This window comes from Macrosteles quadrilineatus, unplaced genomic scaffold (assembly GCF_028750875.1).
Source record: "Macrosteles quadrilineatus isolate MER2022 unplaced genomic scaffold, UCM_ALF_1.0 Scaffold_7__1_contigs__length_78375512, whole genome shotgun sequence".
In the NCBI taxonomy this organism is placed as follows: domain Eukaryota; kingdom Metazoa; phylum Arthropoda; class Insecta; order Hemiptera; family Cicadellidae; genus Macrosteles; species Macrosteles quadrilineatus.
Genome location: NW_026542600.1, coordinates 40,942,619 through 40,961,806, shown reverse-complemented (window position 1 = coordinate 40,961,806; position 19,188 = coordinate 40,942,619). Strand labels below are relative to the sequence as shown.

General features: G+C 34.8%; 1 protein-coding gene across 9 annotated transcripts in view; it reads right to left on the bottom strand.

Moving 5' to 3' along the window:
• The window catches only part of LOC128997898 (uncharacterized), a 58,044-nt gene that overhangs the window by 13,025 nt on the left and 25,831 nt on the right, over positions 1-19,188 (bottom strand). For 3 of the 9 annotated variants that reach the window (XM_054423695.1, XM_054423698.1, XM_054423704.1), the window contains 5 exons: positions 14,286-14,354; positions 11,586-11,654; positions 8,886-8,954; positions 4,700-4,768; positions 3,325-3,460 (listed from right to left, as the gene is read on the bottom strand). In XM_054423695.1, coding sequence (XP_054279670.1) covers positions 3,325-3,460; positions 4,700-4,768; positions 8,886-8,954; positions 11,586-11,654; positions 14,286-14,354 — 412 coding nt within the window. The remainder of the gene's footprint in view (positions 1-3,324; positions 3,461-4,699; positions 4,769-8,885; positions 8,955-11,585; positions 11,655-14,285; positions 14,355-19,188) is intronic. The other 6 variants (XM_054423700.1, XM_054423702.1, XM_054423696.1 and 3 more) reach the window with 5 other exon arrangements.

Sequence of the window (19,188 nt, the reverse complement as noted above, 5' to 3'; positions counted from 1 at the left end):
GAGTGTGGGTCAGACCACAGCCTAGTTCTAGTCAAATTATACCAAAGAATACAAATAGAGAAGAGGAAAGGAGTACAATCAGTAGAAAATATAGATATTGATAGACTTAGAGATAAAGGAATCCGGACCGAATTTAAGCTTAAATTGTCAAGCCGTTTCCAAGCCTTAGACACAGTGGAACAAGAGACAGAAGTGGAGGACTCAATAGAAAAGAGATGGGAAAATATAAAGAAGACCGTACGAGAATGTACCAAAGAAGTTTGTGGCAAAAAAGAAAGAAAAAACAATAAACCTTGGTTTGATGAAGAATGCAAAGAGGCAGTTTTGAAAAGAAGAAAAGCAAAGGGAATTTGGTTAAGAAACAAACAAGATATAGATCAAGATAGCTATCAAGAGCAAAGCAAGGAAACAGTTAAACTATTAAGAAAGAAAAAACGAGAATGGATCAATAATATTCTGGAAAAAGCAGAACAAGATCGAACAGCAAACAACTCAAGAGAATTTTATCGTGCATTAAGATTTTTCAAAAAAGGATACACACCTTCACCTGTGGGGATAAAAAATAAAATGGGACAAGTTGTAATCCAAAAGGAAGACGGACTGAGTGTTTGGCGAGAATATTTTAAAGAGCTACTAAATGGCGATCTGCAGCAGGAAGAGGAAGAACAGGAAGAAGTCTATCAGACCGCACCCCTGGATTCCAGAACCACCCATACAAGAAATAGAAGAAGCAATCAAGAGCTTAAAAAATAATAAAGCCCCAGGAGAGGATGGTATAACTGCAGAGATTTTAAAAGCAGGTGGCTTTTGTCTAGCAGAAAGAATCCACTCAAGGTTTGGAGAGAAGAAACAATACCCAAGGAATGGAAGGAAGCTCTAGTTGTACCAATTCACAAAAAAGGATACAAAAAAGACTGCAATAACTACAGAGGCATATCTCTCCTAAATGTCACCTACAAAATACTTTCCAAAATAGTTCAGAGAAGACTAGAGGAATACACAACAGATATTGTTGGAGAGCATCAAGCAGGATTCAGCAGAGGCAGATCAACGACGGATCAAATCTACATTCTTAAAGAGTCAATAGCAAGGTATTATGAGTTCAACAAATCATTCTGCTGCCTCTTCATAGATTTTTCAAAGGCTCCTAGGTATACCTCCATATATGGAGCATCTAGGTATACCAAGAAAACTTATAGAACTAGCATAATTGAGTGTTTTAGGTTCTAAGTGCAAAGTTAGAGTAAATGGAGACGTATTGGAAGACTTTGAGGTGAACACGGGTGTGAGGCAGGGAGACGGGATATCTCCATTGCTGTTCAATTTAGCCATAGAAACAGCCCTTCAGGAAATAAGGAAGACAGAAGTAGAGATTAAGAAAGGAACAAACATAAACTTGCTAGCTTTTGCAGATGACATAGTATTAATTACAAATAATATAGAAGAAATGAAAGATGTAACAAAAATGCTTATTGAACATACAAGAAAAATGGGGCTATACATAAATGAAGAGAAAACCAAGTTTATGACATGTGGAAGAAAACAAGATGATGACCAACCAAGATATTAAAATAACAACTACATTGAAATTGAAGAGTATAAATTTGAAAAAGTAACAAATTTCAAGTATTTGGGAGTCATCCTCACCAGTGATAATGATGAAGAGCTAGAAATACAAAATAGATTAAACCTAGCACAAAAAAGTTTTTCGGCCTGTCACAAGTTACTAACTTCAAAAATAATATCCCACACCACCAAACTCAGGATTTATAAGACAATCATAAGACCAGTTCTCCTGTATGGTTCAGAAAATTGGATCTTAAGCAAGAAATCAGAAAGGAAAGCTATTGTATTTGAGAACAAGATTTTGAGGAAAGTGTACAGACCATTTTTGAGGATGGACAATGGAGATCGAGACATAATTGGGAACTTAGAGAATTATTTAAGGATCCGGATATTGTCGCTGAGGTACGGAGCAGAAGACTGAGATGGGCAGGGCATATTCTAAGACAAGATGACAACTCCCTATCAAAGAACATCTTGAGGAATAACCCAGAAGGTAAAAGACCCCTTGGAAGACCGAAACTTAGATGGTTCGACCAAGTGGAGAAAGACCTGAGGAAGCTAGGGAGAAGGAAGGAAGATGCAAGAAGCAGAGACCTATGGAGGCAGTGTGTTGGGGAGGCCAAGTACCATCTAGGGTACCAGTGGCCACAGCAGTAAGTAAGTAAGTAATACAAATGTTTTGAAAGGGATAGAATTAACCTAAATACCCCCGCCGCAGCAAACCTGCAGACTAAGCGAATTTCTATTAGCCTGATTGGATTTACACTAAAATGCCTCCTTAAAAATATCACATTTATTCCCTATTTAAATAGAATAAGTTTAACGAGTACTTAGGTTTGCTGCAACAGGGAGGGTAAAAAAGTGTTTTTTGTAAAATGTTTATAGTTTAGTATGAAATGAATACATTTTCTAAATTTGATCAAAATATGTTCATAAACAAGCAAACTACAACAGTTTACTTATTCTCCATAAGAATAACATGGGATTTTTAAAATTACAGATTTTTGGATTTTTTTCCGTAACCATTAGGCGCATAATAACGCTTCAATATACTAAATTATTTGTTGTTTTTTTTAAGCTCTACAAAATGGTTTGAAAAGGAATTGCTAAATTTTAAGTTTTTAGGGTAAAAAATAGGAAAAACCTATTTTTACCCCATAAAAACCCCCATAAACCCCCGTTCCCATAGTCCGATCATGCTGGTTTGCAAACTCGTTCAAATAAACGTAGGTTTACACGTTTGAACCAAATTTCATCAAAATCGGATAATTTTTGCTTGAGTTATCGCGCTAACGGACACATATATAAATATATATATATATATATATTTATATGTGTCCGTATATATATATAAATACATATATATATATGAATTTGAACGGATGGTGTTTTTGGCCTCTAGGGACCTCAAAACGAAAAAATAAATCGGTCCCGGGTCCAGGTCTCACCATGAGTACTACGGTAATAGCTTATTCCCTATAGGGGAAATTCGCTAAAATGAACCTATATGCATGCAGAACAGATATTATGATGAGTTTCACCATTGTCCTTTTATGTGACATATTAAGGGGTTTCCAGATTTTCAAACCACTCGATTTATATTCAATACCTTTTTCCTATCCAGTTTAACTTATTGTTCGAGTCAAAAAATATTTGATATATTCTATTTTCATTTTGAAAAACCACCACTAACACTGAATGAAGAAACCATAAAAATGATAAAATTACACTGTATAGTATTGTGTCCTAAATACTTACAGTTGTGCATAGGGACTCTCTGCAGACCCAGCAACTTCTGCCCGAAACGGCAGAATTGGCTGTCCCCTATCAATTGGTACCCTCTTAGTTCTGGTTGGAGTCTTTCCTCTGCCTCTGTCTGGTTTTGGCTCCAACTCTAATAAAAGTTATAGTAATAATAACAAGGGTAGGCAAAAACAAAAAGTAAATATTGTAGGAACAAATTGTGTAGACAATCAATATTATGAAATTATCACCCAAGAGTCCTCATAAAGTCAAAATATAATCCTACAAGAACTCAAAACTAAATATAAAAGGTTGCTCTATATAAAATAGAGCACTATCCGATTTTAGCGAATTTCCCATATAGGGAATAAGCTATTTTTAGTTGTAGTGTCCTAAACAGCATAGAAATTTATTGTTTCTGTGTTGGGACATTGAAGAAATTTAAATTTCTCACAAAGCTGAAAATCAAATATTAAGAATAGTTTTGTGTTGGACTAAGGAATGGCTCCAAAGAGTAAGAAAATGTAAACTACAGACAGACCAAATTTTTTTTATATGTGCATATTGCAGAGAAAGTGTACAATCTTCGGTTTTATCAAGCATTTAAGTGTTACACTACCAAATATTGCAGCTTGCTGAACAATTTTAATGGTTCTGTTTGTTTGTTCTTTTTTTTAGTTATTAGAAAGAAAATTAACAATTGTTAAACACGTTCACTGTGGCCCATCAATGCAGGCGTATCCCTGGTGCAGCACAGCGTTGAACGAACCCGATTGCCGGGCTTGGGCTTTCAAATTTCGGTCTAAAGAATAGCAAATAACGTGCGTTCATTGTATGGCGTTACGAGTTTGCTAAAACACCCACAGCAGTGCTTGGAACGTAGCCAATTGTACTGCCAATTGGAGGGAGAAAGACAGGACAACAAGTTGATTTCTAAGCTTGCCAGACAGGGATTTTACAGGGAAATTTACTACCAACCTACACCACAACAAAAAGCAAGTCACACACTACACACTAACGTGATATAGGTCCGCCATCGACCGACACTTGGCTCGCACTGAGCAACAGATTGGTGCACTGCAGAGTGAGTCACCCGCAGGGAACGTGTTTGTTGAAAATGAACAGTATTTATTTTTGTGTATTTTTGTGCCTTTATACATTGGAACCTTGATAACAAGTCTCTTATAGAGGGATCATTAAATAAAACTTGTAATCAAGGCAAAAACATGTGATTAAAGGTAGTAAAAAAACTGAGGGTTTTTTGAAATTACAATTGTTATCAAGCCTTATTTGTTATTGAGGTTCCACTATAGTACTTTGCATATGATGGATCAAAAAGAGCGTCAATTCAAGAAAAGGTATAAAAGATATACTGTATATGGTTACTTACTGAATTGTCTTGGGTGTTTGCTGTACTGGTTGAATCGCCCCATGTTATTCTTTTTCTCTTTGCTTTGTTCTAGAACAGAATAAAAAACTAAAACTAAAAAGCTTACAGTAATATTTTGACAAGCATAAAAATTCTTGACTCAAATACTTTTAAAATACGGGTAACAATTTGGAGAAGACCTAATTGATGGCTGAAACGGAGTTTAGTAAAGGAGAATTGATCATTGATCCTTTTGCTACACCTACAATTGTACAATCATAATAAATGTTCAAACTCAAATCAATACTGCTTTGATTTGAAAAAATAGCACACATATATAGGTCTGCACAAAAACATGCTCAAGAGCTGAACATGAACCACGAATCGGAAAGGAGAATTCTTCAGAAAGATCTTAAGTTTCATCCTAAAAGAATACAGGTAGTGCAGGAACTTAAAGTGACTGACTAAAATAAACGAGTAACTTTGCATCGCCAATGCTAAGATTGCTTAACAATGAGCCGAATATGATATTGTTAATGAGTGACGAAGCCCACTTCGACCTTAATGGCTCGGTAAACAAACAAAACATTTGTTACTGTCCAGTCAGAATCCTCGTAACATTCATGAAAAACCTCTACACTCTCCCAAGGTTACAGTTTGGTGTGCGGTTTCTCATTCCTGTGTTATTAGGCCGTATTTCTGTTTTAGGAAAATGGTGTAACAGTGACAGTGAACTCTCAACGCTATGTTCACATGTTGAACACCTTTCTCCGTCAAGAACTTTGCAGATGTCAAATAGACCGAAGAAGGGTTTATTTTTAACAGGACGTGTAATGGGGAAATCGTAATGGTAAGAGTTATTAATGTGTCAAATATTCCCACAATACAAAATAAATTATATTTGCCTCGGATAAACCCACAGAGGAGGTTCGACCCTTATAATAAGACTAAAATTTGCCTGGTGGCAAGGAGATATCTCAGAAGGTGAAAATATTACCCACATTTAGTAATTAATCAATATTTATTACATGAACATTACAACTGCGGCAATAGGCCTACATACATTGAAATGCGTTTTAAACGATACTCAATCAGAACGGTTTACAGTTTGTTGAAACGTGCTCCTTTCTCGCACCAAACCTACACTACACACTTCACACCTCATGGGCGAATCGTAGCAATTTATAACATGTAATGCGGTATCTCAAGATAACCGATACATAATGAATCGATACATTTACAGGATGGACGATAAACTGGATTTCGTGAAGAGACAGATGCCCCTTCTAATATTCTATAAAATGATATTTACAAATTGCGTCACACGAGACAAGTGCCCCGTAAGACTTGATACGTGAAATAATCTGAGGGTGGGTATAATTACATTGGATGTATTAACGACGTGCGAGACAAGTGCCTCATGCGGATTAACAGATTAAAAAAAAACATTCAAAAGACCACCTCACTTCGAACCAAAATATTGAGGAAAATTAGCTCGAACCTACGACTAAACGCCTATGAAGGTAATTTTGCTCAGACAGCTATGCCCAAACGTACGGTAATATCACTATGCGAGATATATACCCCACACGGAATATTATGCGTAACGTAACACTTTATCTACACTCTTCGTAGGACTTTAAAATACAATAATAAGATCACAGTTCAAAAAGAGACTTTAAATTGAAGAATAAACGATAAAATAACACTTTCTGTAAATGTGTCGCCATGCGAGATATTTATCCGACACGGAACGCAACATACAACTTAATAAATTACACACTTCGTGAGTTATTAGAACACCACTAATATTGAATCGCAATTCTAAAGGGAACTTCAAATTGACGGATACATAATACAATAACACTCTCTGAAAATAAAATTATACTTTATCCTCCCTTAACCTACAGAACAACAAAATAGTACACTCCAAAATAAAATTCTACTAACTTCTCACTTCACAAAAACTCAACCAAAATTATTTATTACTTGAAGTTAAGAGGGCCTTTTATAATCGAACCGGCGAGACATATGCCTCCGCTCGATTATATGGTGTAAATTTTCGAAATGGATTTAGCGTCTCGAGGTGAGAGTTGCCTCTAACCGAGAGTGAGAACGTTCGATATTTTATGAACTCAATACTGGGAAATTAAAATCAAGATAAACCTTGAAAATTTGAGATTGAAATCTGAGATCTTTAAAAATTAGCAACTTTCGATTTTTGGAGGTACACTTACCCTTCTGACAGATCTGAGATTTACTTATCTTGCGGGAAATTTGAAATTCACTGTCACAGACGGTGCTACAGCCCACACTGCAGGCCAATTATTGAGAGTCTTGAAGCAAATGTTTCCTAACAAGATGATTTCTCGCTTTGATGACATACCGTGGCCGCCAAGGTCACCTGACTTGTCCAGCTGTAATTACTTTGTTTTGGGGTTTGTTAAGAAGCGTGTTTATGCTCAAAAACCACTCACTGTAGAGGATTTAAAGTTGGCAATCACAGAAGAGATCAATAACATTGAACAAGACCTCCTGACCCGAGTTGCAGATGATTTTCACTCGAGAATGAACATTTGTAGAGAAGTACATGGCCGCCATATGCGTGACGTCATATTCAAAAAATAACTGTTTGGTAACAAATGGCGAATGTCTACCTCACTATTTAGAGTATTAAAACCATTTTATTCCTTTTTACTACTGTGTACTACTTATTAAAAAAACGTCTGGTTCCGTTGTGTCACCCTGTATATATTATATTTATATATACTAAATGTATTATATTTATATTTATGTTTATATATTATATATATCCAATTAGTTGTCAGCTTCTCCCAATCATCCTTTACCAAAATAAATATGTAATCGAACGTTGAAGTCGACAATCTCATGTAATCCATAAACAGAGACTTGTGTTTCCTAATGATTGGAAATAAGTGGTGATGTTCACCATGTTTGTCCCCTTCATGCACCCCTACACTTCTCCTACTGATCAATAACTGCCACCTAAGGTATTTTCGACAAGACTAATACGAGCCGTCTTCGACAGAGCCATTCTCTATACTGATGTACCTTATTAAGACTGTCTACAAACTATGCGCTACGCTACGCTGCGCTCTCTGTGTGTATTGGACTACGCTGCGTTCGGCTATGCTACGGTGTCTGTATGTTTCTACACACTAAGTATAACTAGTCCGCTGTTTTCCGGAACTTTAAAATGTTATTTTTTGCATATAAGTTCTTATAAATTTTTAAATAACTTCTTGATCAGCATTGTACGTGTTATTAAATTTACGGAAAGTAAATAATAGAAACGTCTTATAACACTTAGAACATATATTTACGGTTATACTGTTACTCACAAAACGGTCAATATACAAAAAAGATGGTAAGTGGTGATCGATTTTGATTGGACACTCCAATCATCATCAGACCCAATAGGCGAATGATCGTTCGCCTACCATCATCGATCACCACTTACCATTTTTGTGTGTATATTTACCGTCTTGTGAGTAACAGTATAAGCGTAAGTATATGTTTTAAGTATTATAAGATATTTCTATTATTTACTTTCTATACATTTTTTTAACTTAGCTATATGAAAAAAAAACTTTTATCACTCATTGTCTATACTATAAAGGAATCTTTTGTGCATAGGTATTGTAATGGGTACCAGTTAAATGCAAGTTTTTTGAAAAAAAAAAATGTATTAGATAGGAATAAAAAAAATCATTTATGAAGCTATAACTTATAAAATAATTGAGAAAAGGTATGAGTATGCACAGAAAGTTAGTAGGCTACTTTTCTTGTTCTTTAAAATGAGATATCTAACAATAAAATTGGTTCAGTAGTTAAAAAGTAATAGGGGTTTAAAAAAAACCATATTATATTTTCCCCCGAAAAAAAAAACTCAAAAAACTCCAAAAAGTACGGTATACAGCCTAAAAAAATATTTTTTTACTTTAACAGCGGGAAACCTTTTTCTAAGACAAAATAAACCTAAAAAAGTATATATGATAATTTTTAAAGATATTTTAAAAAATCACTAGTTTTAGTAGAGATTCTGAAATTACCCCCTTAACCAAATAGACCCGTTACATTATCAAGCCTATTTGTTATTGAGGTTCCACTATAGTACTTTGCGTATGATGGATCAAAAAGAGTGTCGATTTAAGAAAAGGTGTTAAAGGTATATATGGTTACTTACTGAATTGTCTTGGGTTGTTGCTGTATGGGTTAAATCATCCAATGTAATTCTTTTTCTCTTTGCTTTGTTCTAAAACAGAATAAAAAACTAAATAGCTTAAAGTAATATTTTGATAAGCATTAAAAATTCTTGACTCAAAAAACGTTTTAAATACGTGTAACAATTTGGAGAAGACCTAATTAATGGCTGAAACGGAGTTTAGTAAAGGAGAATTGATTATTGATCCTTTTGCTACACCTACAATTGTACAATCATAATACATGTTCAAACTTAAATCAATATTGCTTTGATTTGAAAAAAATAGCACACTCACACATATATAGGTCTGCACAAAAACATGCTCAAGAGCTGAACATGAACCACGAATCGGAAAGGAGAATTCTTCAGAAAGATCTCAAGTTTCATCCTAAAAGAATACAGGTAGTGCAGGAACTTAAAGTGACTGACTAAAATAAACGAGTAACTTTGCATCGCCAATGCTAAGATTGCTTAACAATGAGCTGAATATGATATTGTTAATGAGTGACGAAGCCCACTTCGACCTTAATGGCTCGGTAAACAAACAAAACATTTGTTACTGGTCCAGTCTGAATCCTCGTGACATTCATGAAAAACCTCTACACTCATTCCTGTTTCTCATTCCTGTGTTATTGAGCCGTATTTTTTTCGAGGAAAATGGTGTAACAGTGAAAGTGAACGCTCAATGCTATGTTCACATGTTGAACACCTTTCTCTGTCAAGAACTTTGCAGATGTCAAATAAACCGAAGAAGGGGCTATTTTCAACAGGACTGTGCTACAGCCCACACTGCAGGCCAATTATTGAGAGTCTTGAAGCAAATGTTTCCTAACAAGATGATTTCTCGCTTTGATGACATACCGTGGCCGCCAAGGTCACCTGACTTGTCCAGCTGTGATTACTTCATTTTGGGGTTTGTTAAGAAGCGTGTTTATGCTCAAAAACCACTCACTGTAGAGGATTTGAAGTTGGCAATCACAGAAGAGATCAATAACATTGAACAAGACCTCCTGACCCGAGTTGCAGATGATTTTCACTCGAGAATGAACATTTGTAGAGAAGTACATGGCCGCCATATGCGTGACGTCATATTCAAAAAATAACTGTTTGGTAACAAATGGCGAATGTCTACCTCACTATTTAGAGTATTAAATCCATTTTATTCCTTTTTACTACTGTGTACTACTTATTAAAAAAACGTCTGGTTCCGTTGTGTCACCCTGTATATATTATATTTATATATACTAAATGTATTATATTTATATTTATGTTTATATATTATATATATCCAATTAGTTGTCAGCTTCTCCCAATCATCCTTTACCAAAATAAATATGTAATCGAACGTTGAAGTCGACAATCTCATGTAATCCATAAACAGAGACTTGTGTTTCCTAATGATTGGAAATAAGTGGTGATGTTCACCATGTTTGTCCCCTTCATGCACCCCTACACTTCTCCTACTGATCAATAACTGCCACCTAAGGTATTTTCGACAAGACTAATACGAGCCGTCTTCGACAGAGCCATTCTCTATACTGATGTACCTTATTAAGACTGTCTACAAACTATGCGCTACGCTACGCTGCGCTCTCTGTGTGTATTGGACTACGCTGCGTTCGGCTATGCTACGGTGTCTGTATGTTTCTACACACTAAGTATAACTAGTCCGCTGTTTTCCGGAACTTTAAAATGTTATTTTTTGCATATAAGTTCTTATAAATTTTTAAATAACTTCTTGATCAGCATTGTACGTGTTATTAAATTTACGGAAAGTAAATAATAGAAACGTCTTATAACACTTAGAACATATATTTACGGTTATACTGTTACTCACAAAACGGTCAATATACAAAAAAGATGGTAAGTGGTGATCGATTTCGATTGGACACTCCAATCATCATCAGACCCAATAGGCGAATGATCGTTCGCCTACCATCATCGATCACCACTTACCATTTTTGTGTGTATATTTACCGTCTTGTGAGTAACAGTATAAGCGTAAGTATATGTTTTAAGTATTATAAGATATTTCTATTATTTACTTTCTATACATTTTTTTAACTTAGCTATATGAAAAAAAAACTTTTATCACTCATTGTCTATACTATAAAGGAATCTTTTGTGCATAGGTATTGTAATGGGTACCAGTTAAATGCAAGTTTTTTGAAAAAAAAAAATGTATTAGATAGGAATAAAAAAAATCATTTATGAAGCTATAACTTATAAAATAATTGAGAAAAGGTATGAGTATGCACAGAAAGTTAGTAGGCTACTTTTCTTGTTCTTTAAAATGAGATATCTAACAATAAAATTGGTTCAGTAGTTAAAAAGTAATAGGGGTTTAAAAAAAACCATATTATATTTTCCCCCGAAAAAAAAAACTCAAAAAACTCCAAAAAGTACGGTATACAGCCTAAAAAAATATTTTTTTACTTTAACAGCGGGAAACCTTTTTCTAAGACAAAATAAACCTAAAAAAGTATATATGATAATTTTTAAAGATATTTTAAAAAATCACTAGTTTTAGTAGAGATTCTGAAATTACCCCCTTAACCAAATAGACCCGTTACATTATCAAGCCTATTTGTTATTGAGGTTCCACTATAGTACTTTGCGTATGATGGATCAAAAAGAGTGTCGATTTAAGAAAAGGTGTTAAAGGTATATATGGTTACTTACTGAATTGTCTTGGGTTGTTGCTGTATGGGTTAAATCATCCAATGTAATTCTTTTTCTCTTTGCTTTGTTCTAAAACAGAATAAAAAACTAAATAGCTTAAAGTAATATTTTGATAAGCATTAAAAATTCTTGACTCAAAAAACGTTTTAAATACGTGTAACAATTTGGAGAAGACCTAATTAATGGCTGAAACGGAGTTTAGTAAAGGAGAATTGATTATTGATCCTTTTGCTACACCTACAATTGTACAATCATAATACATGTTCAAACTTAAATCAATATTGCTTTGATTTGAAAAAAATAGCACACTCACACATATATAGGTCTGCACAAAAACATGCTCAAGAGCTGAACATGAACCACGAATCGGAAAGGAGAATTCTTCAGAAAGATCTCAAGTTTCATCCTAAAAGAATACAGGTAGTGCAGGAACTTAAAGTGACTGACTAAAATAAACGAGTAACTTTGCATCGCCAATGCTAAGATTGCTTAACAATGAGCTGAATATGATATTGTTAATGAGTGACGAAGCCCACTTCGACCTTAATGGCTCGGTAAACAAACAAAACATTTGTTACTGGTCCAGTCTGAATCCTCGTGACATTCATGAAAAACCTCTACACTCATTCCTGTTTCTCATTCCTGTGTTATTGAGCCGTATTTTTTTCGAGGAAAATGGTGTAACAGTGAAAGTGAACGCTCAATGCTATGTTCACATGTTGAACACCTTTCTCTGTCAAGAACTTTGCAGATGTCAAATAAACCGAAGAAGGGGCTATTTTCAACAGGACTGTGCTACAGCCCACACTGCAGGCCAATTATTGAGAGTCTTGAAGCAAATGTTTCCTAACAAGATGATTTCTCGCTTTGATGACATACCGTGGCCGCCAAGGTCACCTGACTTGTCCAGCTGTGATTACTTCATTTTGGGGTTTGTTAAGAAGCGTGTTTATGCTCAAAAACCACTCACTGTAGAGGATTTGAAGTTGGCAATCACAGAAGAGATCAATAACATTGAACAAGACCTCCTGACCCGAGTTGCAGATGATTTTCACTCGAGAATGAACATTTGTAGAGAAGTACATGGCCGCCATATGCGTGACGTCATATTCAAAAAATAACTGTTTGGTAACAAATGGCGAATGTCTACCTCACTATTTAGAGTATTAAATCCATTTTATTCCTTTTTACTACTGTGTACTACTTATTAAAAAAACGTCTGGTTCCGTTGTGTCACCCTGTATATATTATATTTATATATACTAAATGTATTATATTTATATTTATGTTTATATATTATATATATCCAATTAGTTGTCAGCTTCTCCCAATCATCCTTTACCAAAATAAATATGTAATCGAACGTTGAAGTCGACAATCTCATGTAATCCATAAACAGAGACTTGTGTTTCCTAATGATTGGAAATAAGTGGTGATGTTCACCATGTTTGTCCCCTTCATGCACCCCTACACTTCTCCTACTGATCAATAACTGCCACCTAAGGTATTTTCGACAAGACTAATACGAGCCGTCTTCGACAGAGCCATTCTCTATACTGATGTACCTTATTAAGACTGTCTACAAACTATGCGCTACGCTACGCTGCGCTCTCTGTGTGTATTGGACTACGCTGCGTTCGGCTATGCTACGGTGTCTGTATGTTTCTACACACTAAGTATAACTAGTCCGCTGTTTTCCGGAACTTTAAAATGTTATTTTTTGCATATAAGTTCTTATAAATTTTTAAATAACTTCTTGATCAGCATTGTACGTGTTATTAAATTTACGGAAAGTAAATAATAGAAACGTCTTATAACACTTAGAACATATATTTACGGTTATACTGTTACTCACAAAACGGTCAATATACAAAAAAGATGGTAAGTGGTGATCGATTTCGATTGGACACTCCAATCATCATCAGACCCAATAGGCGAATGATCGTTCGCCTACCATCATCGATCACCACTTACCATTTTTGTGTGTATATTTACCGTCTTGTGAGTAACAGTATAAGCGTAAGTATATGTTTTAAGTATTATAAGATATTTCTATTATTTACTTTCTATACATTTTTTTAACTTAGCTATATTAAAAAAAAAACTTTTATCACTCATTGTCTATACTATAAAGGAATCTTTTGTGCATAGGTATTGTAATGGGTACCAGTTAAATGCAAGTTTTTTGAAAAAAAAAGTATTAGATAGGAATTAAAAAAAATCATTTATGAAGCTATAACTTATAAAATAATTGAGAAAAGGTATGAGTATGCACAGAAAGTTAGTAGGCTACTTTTCTTGTTCTTTAAAATGAGATATCTAACAATAAAATTGGTTCAGTAGTTAAAAAGTAATAGGGGTTTAAAAAAAACCATATTATATTTTCCCCCGAAAAAAAAAAACTCAAAAAACTCCAAAAAGTACGGTATACAGCCTAAAACAATATTTTTTTACTTTAACAGCGGGAAACCTTTTTCTAAGACAAAATAAACCTAAAAAAGTATATATGATAATTTTTAAAGATATTTTAAAAAATCACTAGTTTTAGTAGAGATTCTGAAATTACCCCCTTAACCAAATAGACCCGTTACATTATCAAGCCTATTTGTTATTGAGGTTCCACTATAGTACTTTGCGTATGATGGATCAAAAAGAGTGTCGATTTAAGAAAAGGTGTTAAAGGTATATATGGTTACTTACTGAGTTGTCTTGGGTTGTTGCTGTATGGGTTAAATCATCCAATGTAATTCTTTTTCTCTTTGCTTTGTTCTAAAACAGAATAAAAAACTAAATAGCTTAAAGTAATATTTTGATAAGCATTAAAAATTCTTGACTCAAAAAACGTTTTAAATACGTGTAACAATTTGGAGAAGACCTAATTAATGGCTGAAACGGAGTTTAGTAAAGGAGAATTGATTATTGATCCTTTTGCTACACCTACAATTGTACAATCATAATACATGTTCAAACTTAAATCAATATTGCTTTGATTTGAAAAAAATAGCACACTCACACATATATAGGTCTGCACAAAAACATGCTCAAGAGCTGAACATGAACCACGAATCGGAAAGGAGAATTCTTCAGAAAGATCTCAAGTTTCATCCTAAAAGAATACAGGTAGTGCAGGAACTTAAAGTGACTGACTAAAATAAACGAGTAACTTTGCATCGCCAATGCTAAGATTGCTTAACAATGAGCTGAATATGATATTGTTAATGAGTGACGAAGCCCACTTCGACCTTAATGGCTCGGTAAACAAACAAAACATTTGTTACTGGTCCAGTCTGAATCCTCGTGACATTCATGAAAAACCTCTACACTCATTCCTGTTTCTCATTCCTGTGTTATTGAGCCGTATTTTTTTCGAGGAAAATGGTGTAACAGTGAAAGTGAACGCTCAATGCTATGTTCACATGTTGAACACCTTTCTCTGTCAAGAACTTTGCAGATGTCAAATAAACCGAAGAAGGGGCTATTTTCAACAGGACTGTGCTACAGCCCACACTGCAGGCCAATTATTGAGAGTCTTGAAGCAAATGTTTCCTAACAAGATGATTTCTCGCTTTGATGACATACCGTGGCCGCCAAGGTCACCTGACTTGTCCAGCTGTGATTACTTCATTTTGGGGTTTGTCAAGAAGCGTGTTTATGCTCAAAAACCACTCACTGTAGAGGATTTGAAGTTGGCAATCACAGAAGAGATCAATAACATTGAACAAGACCTCCTGACCCGAGTTGCAGATGATTTTCACTCGAGAATGAACATTTGTAGAGAAGTACATGGCCGCCATATGCGTGACGTCATATTCAAAAAATAACTGTTTGGTAACAAATGGCGAATGTCTACCTCACTATTTAGAGTATTAAAACCATTTTATTCCTTTTTACTACTGTGTACTACTTATTAAAAAAACGTCTGGTTCCGTTGTGTCACCCTGTATATATTATATTTATATATACTAAATGTATTATATTTATATTTATGTTTATATATTATATATATCCAATTAGTTGTCAGCTTCTCCCAATCATCCTTTACCAAAATAAATATGTAATCGAACGTTGAAGTCGACAATCTCATGTAATCCATAAACAGAGACTTGTGTTTCCTAATGATTGGAAATAAGTGGTGATGTTCACCATGTTTGTCCCCTTCATGCACCCCTACACTTCTCCTACTGATCAATAACTGCCACCTAAGGTATTTTCGACAAGACTAATACGAGCCGTCTTCGACAGAGCCATTCTCTATACTGATGTACCTTATTAAGACTGTCTACAACCTATGCGCTACGCTACGCTGCGCTCTCTGTGTGTATTGGACTACGCTGCTTTTGGCTATGCTACGGTGTCTGTATGTTTCTACACTAAGTATAACTAGTTAACTGTTTTCCGGAACTTTAAAATGTTATTTTTTGCATATAAGTTCTTATAAATTTTTAAATAACTTCTTGATCAGCATTGTACGTGTTATTAAATTTACGGAAAGTAAATAATAGAAACATAGAAAAAAATAATAGAAATATGAACAGAAAAATACAAATAAATTTAAGAAATTCCAATTACATTTTACAGTGAAGGATGAAATCAGAGAAGTTTGCACAATACATACTTTTGGTCGAGTTTTTGACCACGAGGCCGACTGTTAGTAATTAAAATGTATATAGTCGATCGTATATTGCTTATTGATATATAGGGTAGGCCTACTCTGTAACTTAGTTTACTGTAAAATATTCACAAAATATACAAAATTATGGTTTAATGCACGTGCATTTCGAATTAAGAGTCCTTGGATGCTAGCGGTCAAGTTTGATGATTTCAAACAGCGGTCGAAAGAATATTTATAATCAAAAAAAATTGTTTTTCAAATACCAAAGTGATTGTAATTTTAATATCCAATGCACTGTGAGACTGTAAGAAAAACTATTATAGTTTGGCGGCACAAATGGTCAAAATTAGCCGATTTACATCAAATTTAGTATCAATATAATCGACATTTTAAAACAAAACATGATATGATAATCAATATTAATAATTTTTGTAAATAAATTAACTTAAGTTTATGGTATTGGGTATCTAGTTGTTGTTTTCGTTAAGCGCAGCCAAGCGACATTAATTAGGGTCGGTCGGTCGGGCAACTCCACAATAGCCGAGGCAGGTAGATCTCCTTTTCCTGGTCCGGAGATACCCTGTCCACAACTATAGTGCAGGAACTTAAAGTGACTGACTAAAATAAACGAGTAAACTTTGCATCTCTCGCTAAAAAAGAAACGTCATTATCGTCTTCCGCAATCGCGGTAAAATATTGAACATCTGCGGCCGCGAAGACATCGTCATCGTCACCCGCGGGGAAATGTTCTCGTCGATATCCGCGATCGTGGCAAAAGCGTAGGCCTAATCTTTCAATTTCGTGAGTGTGATCCTCACGGTTATAAAAGCTTTTACTTTTAATTGTGCATTATTGTATTGAATACTGAGAAAATCGACTCGAGCTTGATTTTCTGACTTTGTGCTTGATCTCTCAAGCTTGTAGTCCAGGCTCTGCTCGGCTCGAAAATCGACATTATAGGCCTATTATAAAAACAACCGTTTCCAAAACAACCCGGTTTTGAACCGATCTGATTTGGCCTGAGGCCCTTAGTAACATTTTTAGTGCGTTCAAGATCGGGTTGCTTTGGAAACGGGTGATTTTTATAATAGGCCTATAATGTCGATTTTTGAGCCGAGCAGAGCCTGGACTACAAGCTTGAGAGATCAAGCACAAAGTCAGAAAATCAAGCTCGAGCCGATTTTCCCAGTATTCAATACAATAATGCACAATTATTAAAAGTAAAAGCTTTTAACACGTTCACTGCTAATGACGCACTTGTGCGTCATAAGTATATTAGCAGATATATAATACATGATGTATATAATTACATAATATATTTTAATCCACAATTTATAGTATAAAATTTATTTAATTAAAGATATATTGTCACTCAATTAACATGATCATGTTAATGTTTATGTTTTTTAGCCATTTATAAAAGTATTACATATCATTAGCAGTGAATGTGTTAAATCCGTGAGGATCACGCTCACAAAATTGAATGATTAGGCCTACGCTTTTGCCGCGATCGCGGATATCGACGAGAACATTTCCACACATTGGACATTGGAAAAAAATAATGCTCCAGCATAAGAAGGTTTCTTTTTAAATAGTTCCAAATTATGTATGGGTATTGCAATATTGTTCCTATTTCTAGTATTATATTCATGAGTACTTCCTAATGGTTTTAGAGTATATGTTCCCTTTCCTTGAAGTGGATGATAGTTTGATATATATACATCCCATAGACTGTCATTATCTTAAGTGACATAAAATATTCTTTTACATGTGTTTTTCGTGGAAGTTTCAATATACGCCTCACCGCTTTTTTTTTATATTTAAGAATTGTATACATATTATTTAAGCTTGTACAACCATATACACATATACCACCACCAATAAAACCATATAGCCACAGCCAACCATAGCCATATTGTATAGCTATATTGTACCATATAGCTTGTACAATATATACTAAATGTATTATATTTATATTTATATATTATATATATCCAATTACTTGTCAGCTTCTCCCAATCATCCTTTACCAAACTAAATATGTAATCGAACGTTGAAGTCGACAATCTCATGTAATCCATAAACAGAGACTTGTGTTTCCTAATGATTGCAAATAAGTGGTGATGTTCACCATGTTTGTCCCTGCCTTTACACCCTTCATGCACCCCTACACTTCTCCTACTGATCAAAAACTGCCACCTAAGGTATTTTTGACAATACTAATATGAGCTGTCTTCGACAGAGCCATTCTCTATACTGATGTACAGTCGTCGCGGTATATCTTGAGCTGCGACAACGGTTGTAATTTGAACAGCAGCCGCTGACTCGGGGTGGGGAGGTTGTTCAGCGCATGTGCTACCTTGTACTACACAGGCTTGAAAACATCCGCTCGGCGGCGCAGCCGGCGCTCACTTGCAGTTAGCCACCTACTGTATGCCTATAATCATTTGGTTGAACGAATCATTGCTGTTTTAACATCTATGCTTAGCGCTGTTCAAAGTTTTCAGTGTTGTACTTTGTTGTGTTATAGTTTATGTCAGTGTTTGAGTGCTGAAAGTAACAATAATGCCTCCCATTGTGTCTAAAGTCAAGAACAAAAAAATACATAGTCAGACCAAAGAGGTTATTGCCAATGTTTTAAATTTCATGTCATCTGAAGCGGAAAACGGCTCAGTAACCATTCCTCTTCAAAAGTGTCAGGAAAGAACAGCCAGGGCTACTGGCACATCAATAAGTACACAAATTAAACGGGAAAAAGCTGTAGTCGATTCTGGTGCAAGTACGTCGTTTGTGACACCTGATAAGAAAAGAAATCAAAAATGCTAGGCTATATTACTGATCTAGACGATTTTGACCAAGCACTAGTGAGAAGAATCATACACAATTTCTACATCGACGAGAAAAGATGTCCAACTGTAGATGGAATTCGTTTAAAATTGGTCGAAAGTATAAATTTCCAAGGGAAAAACACTAGTGTATGGCAGATAATCA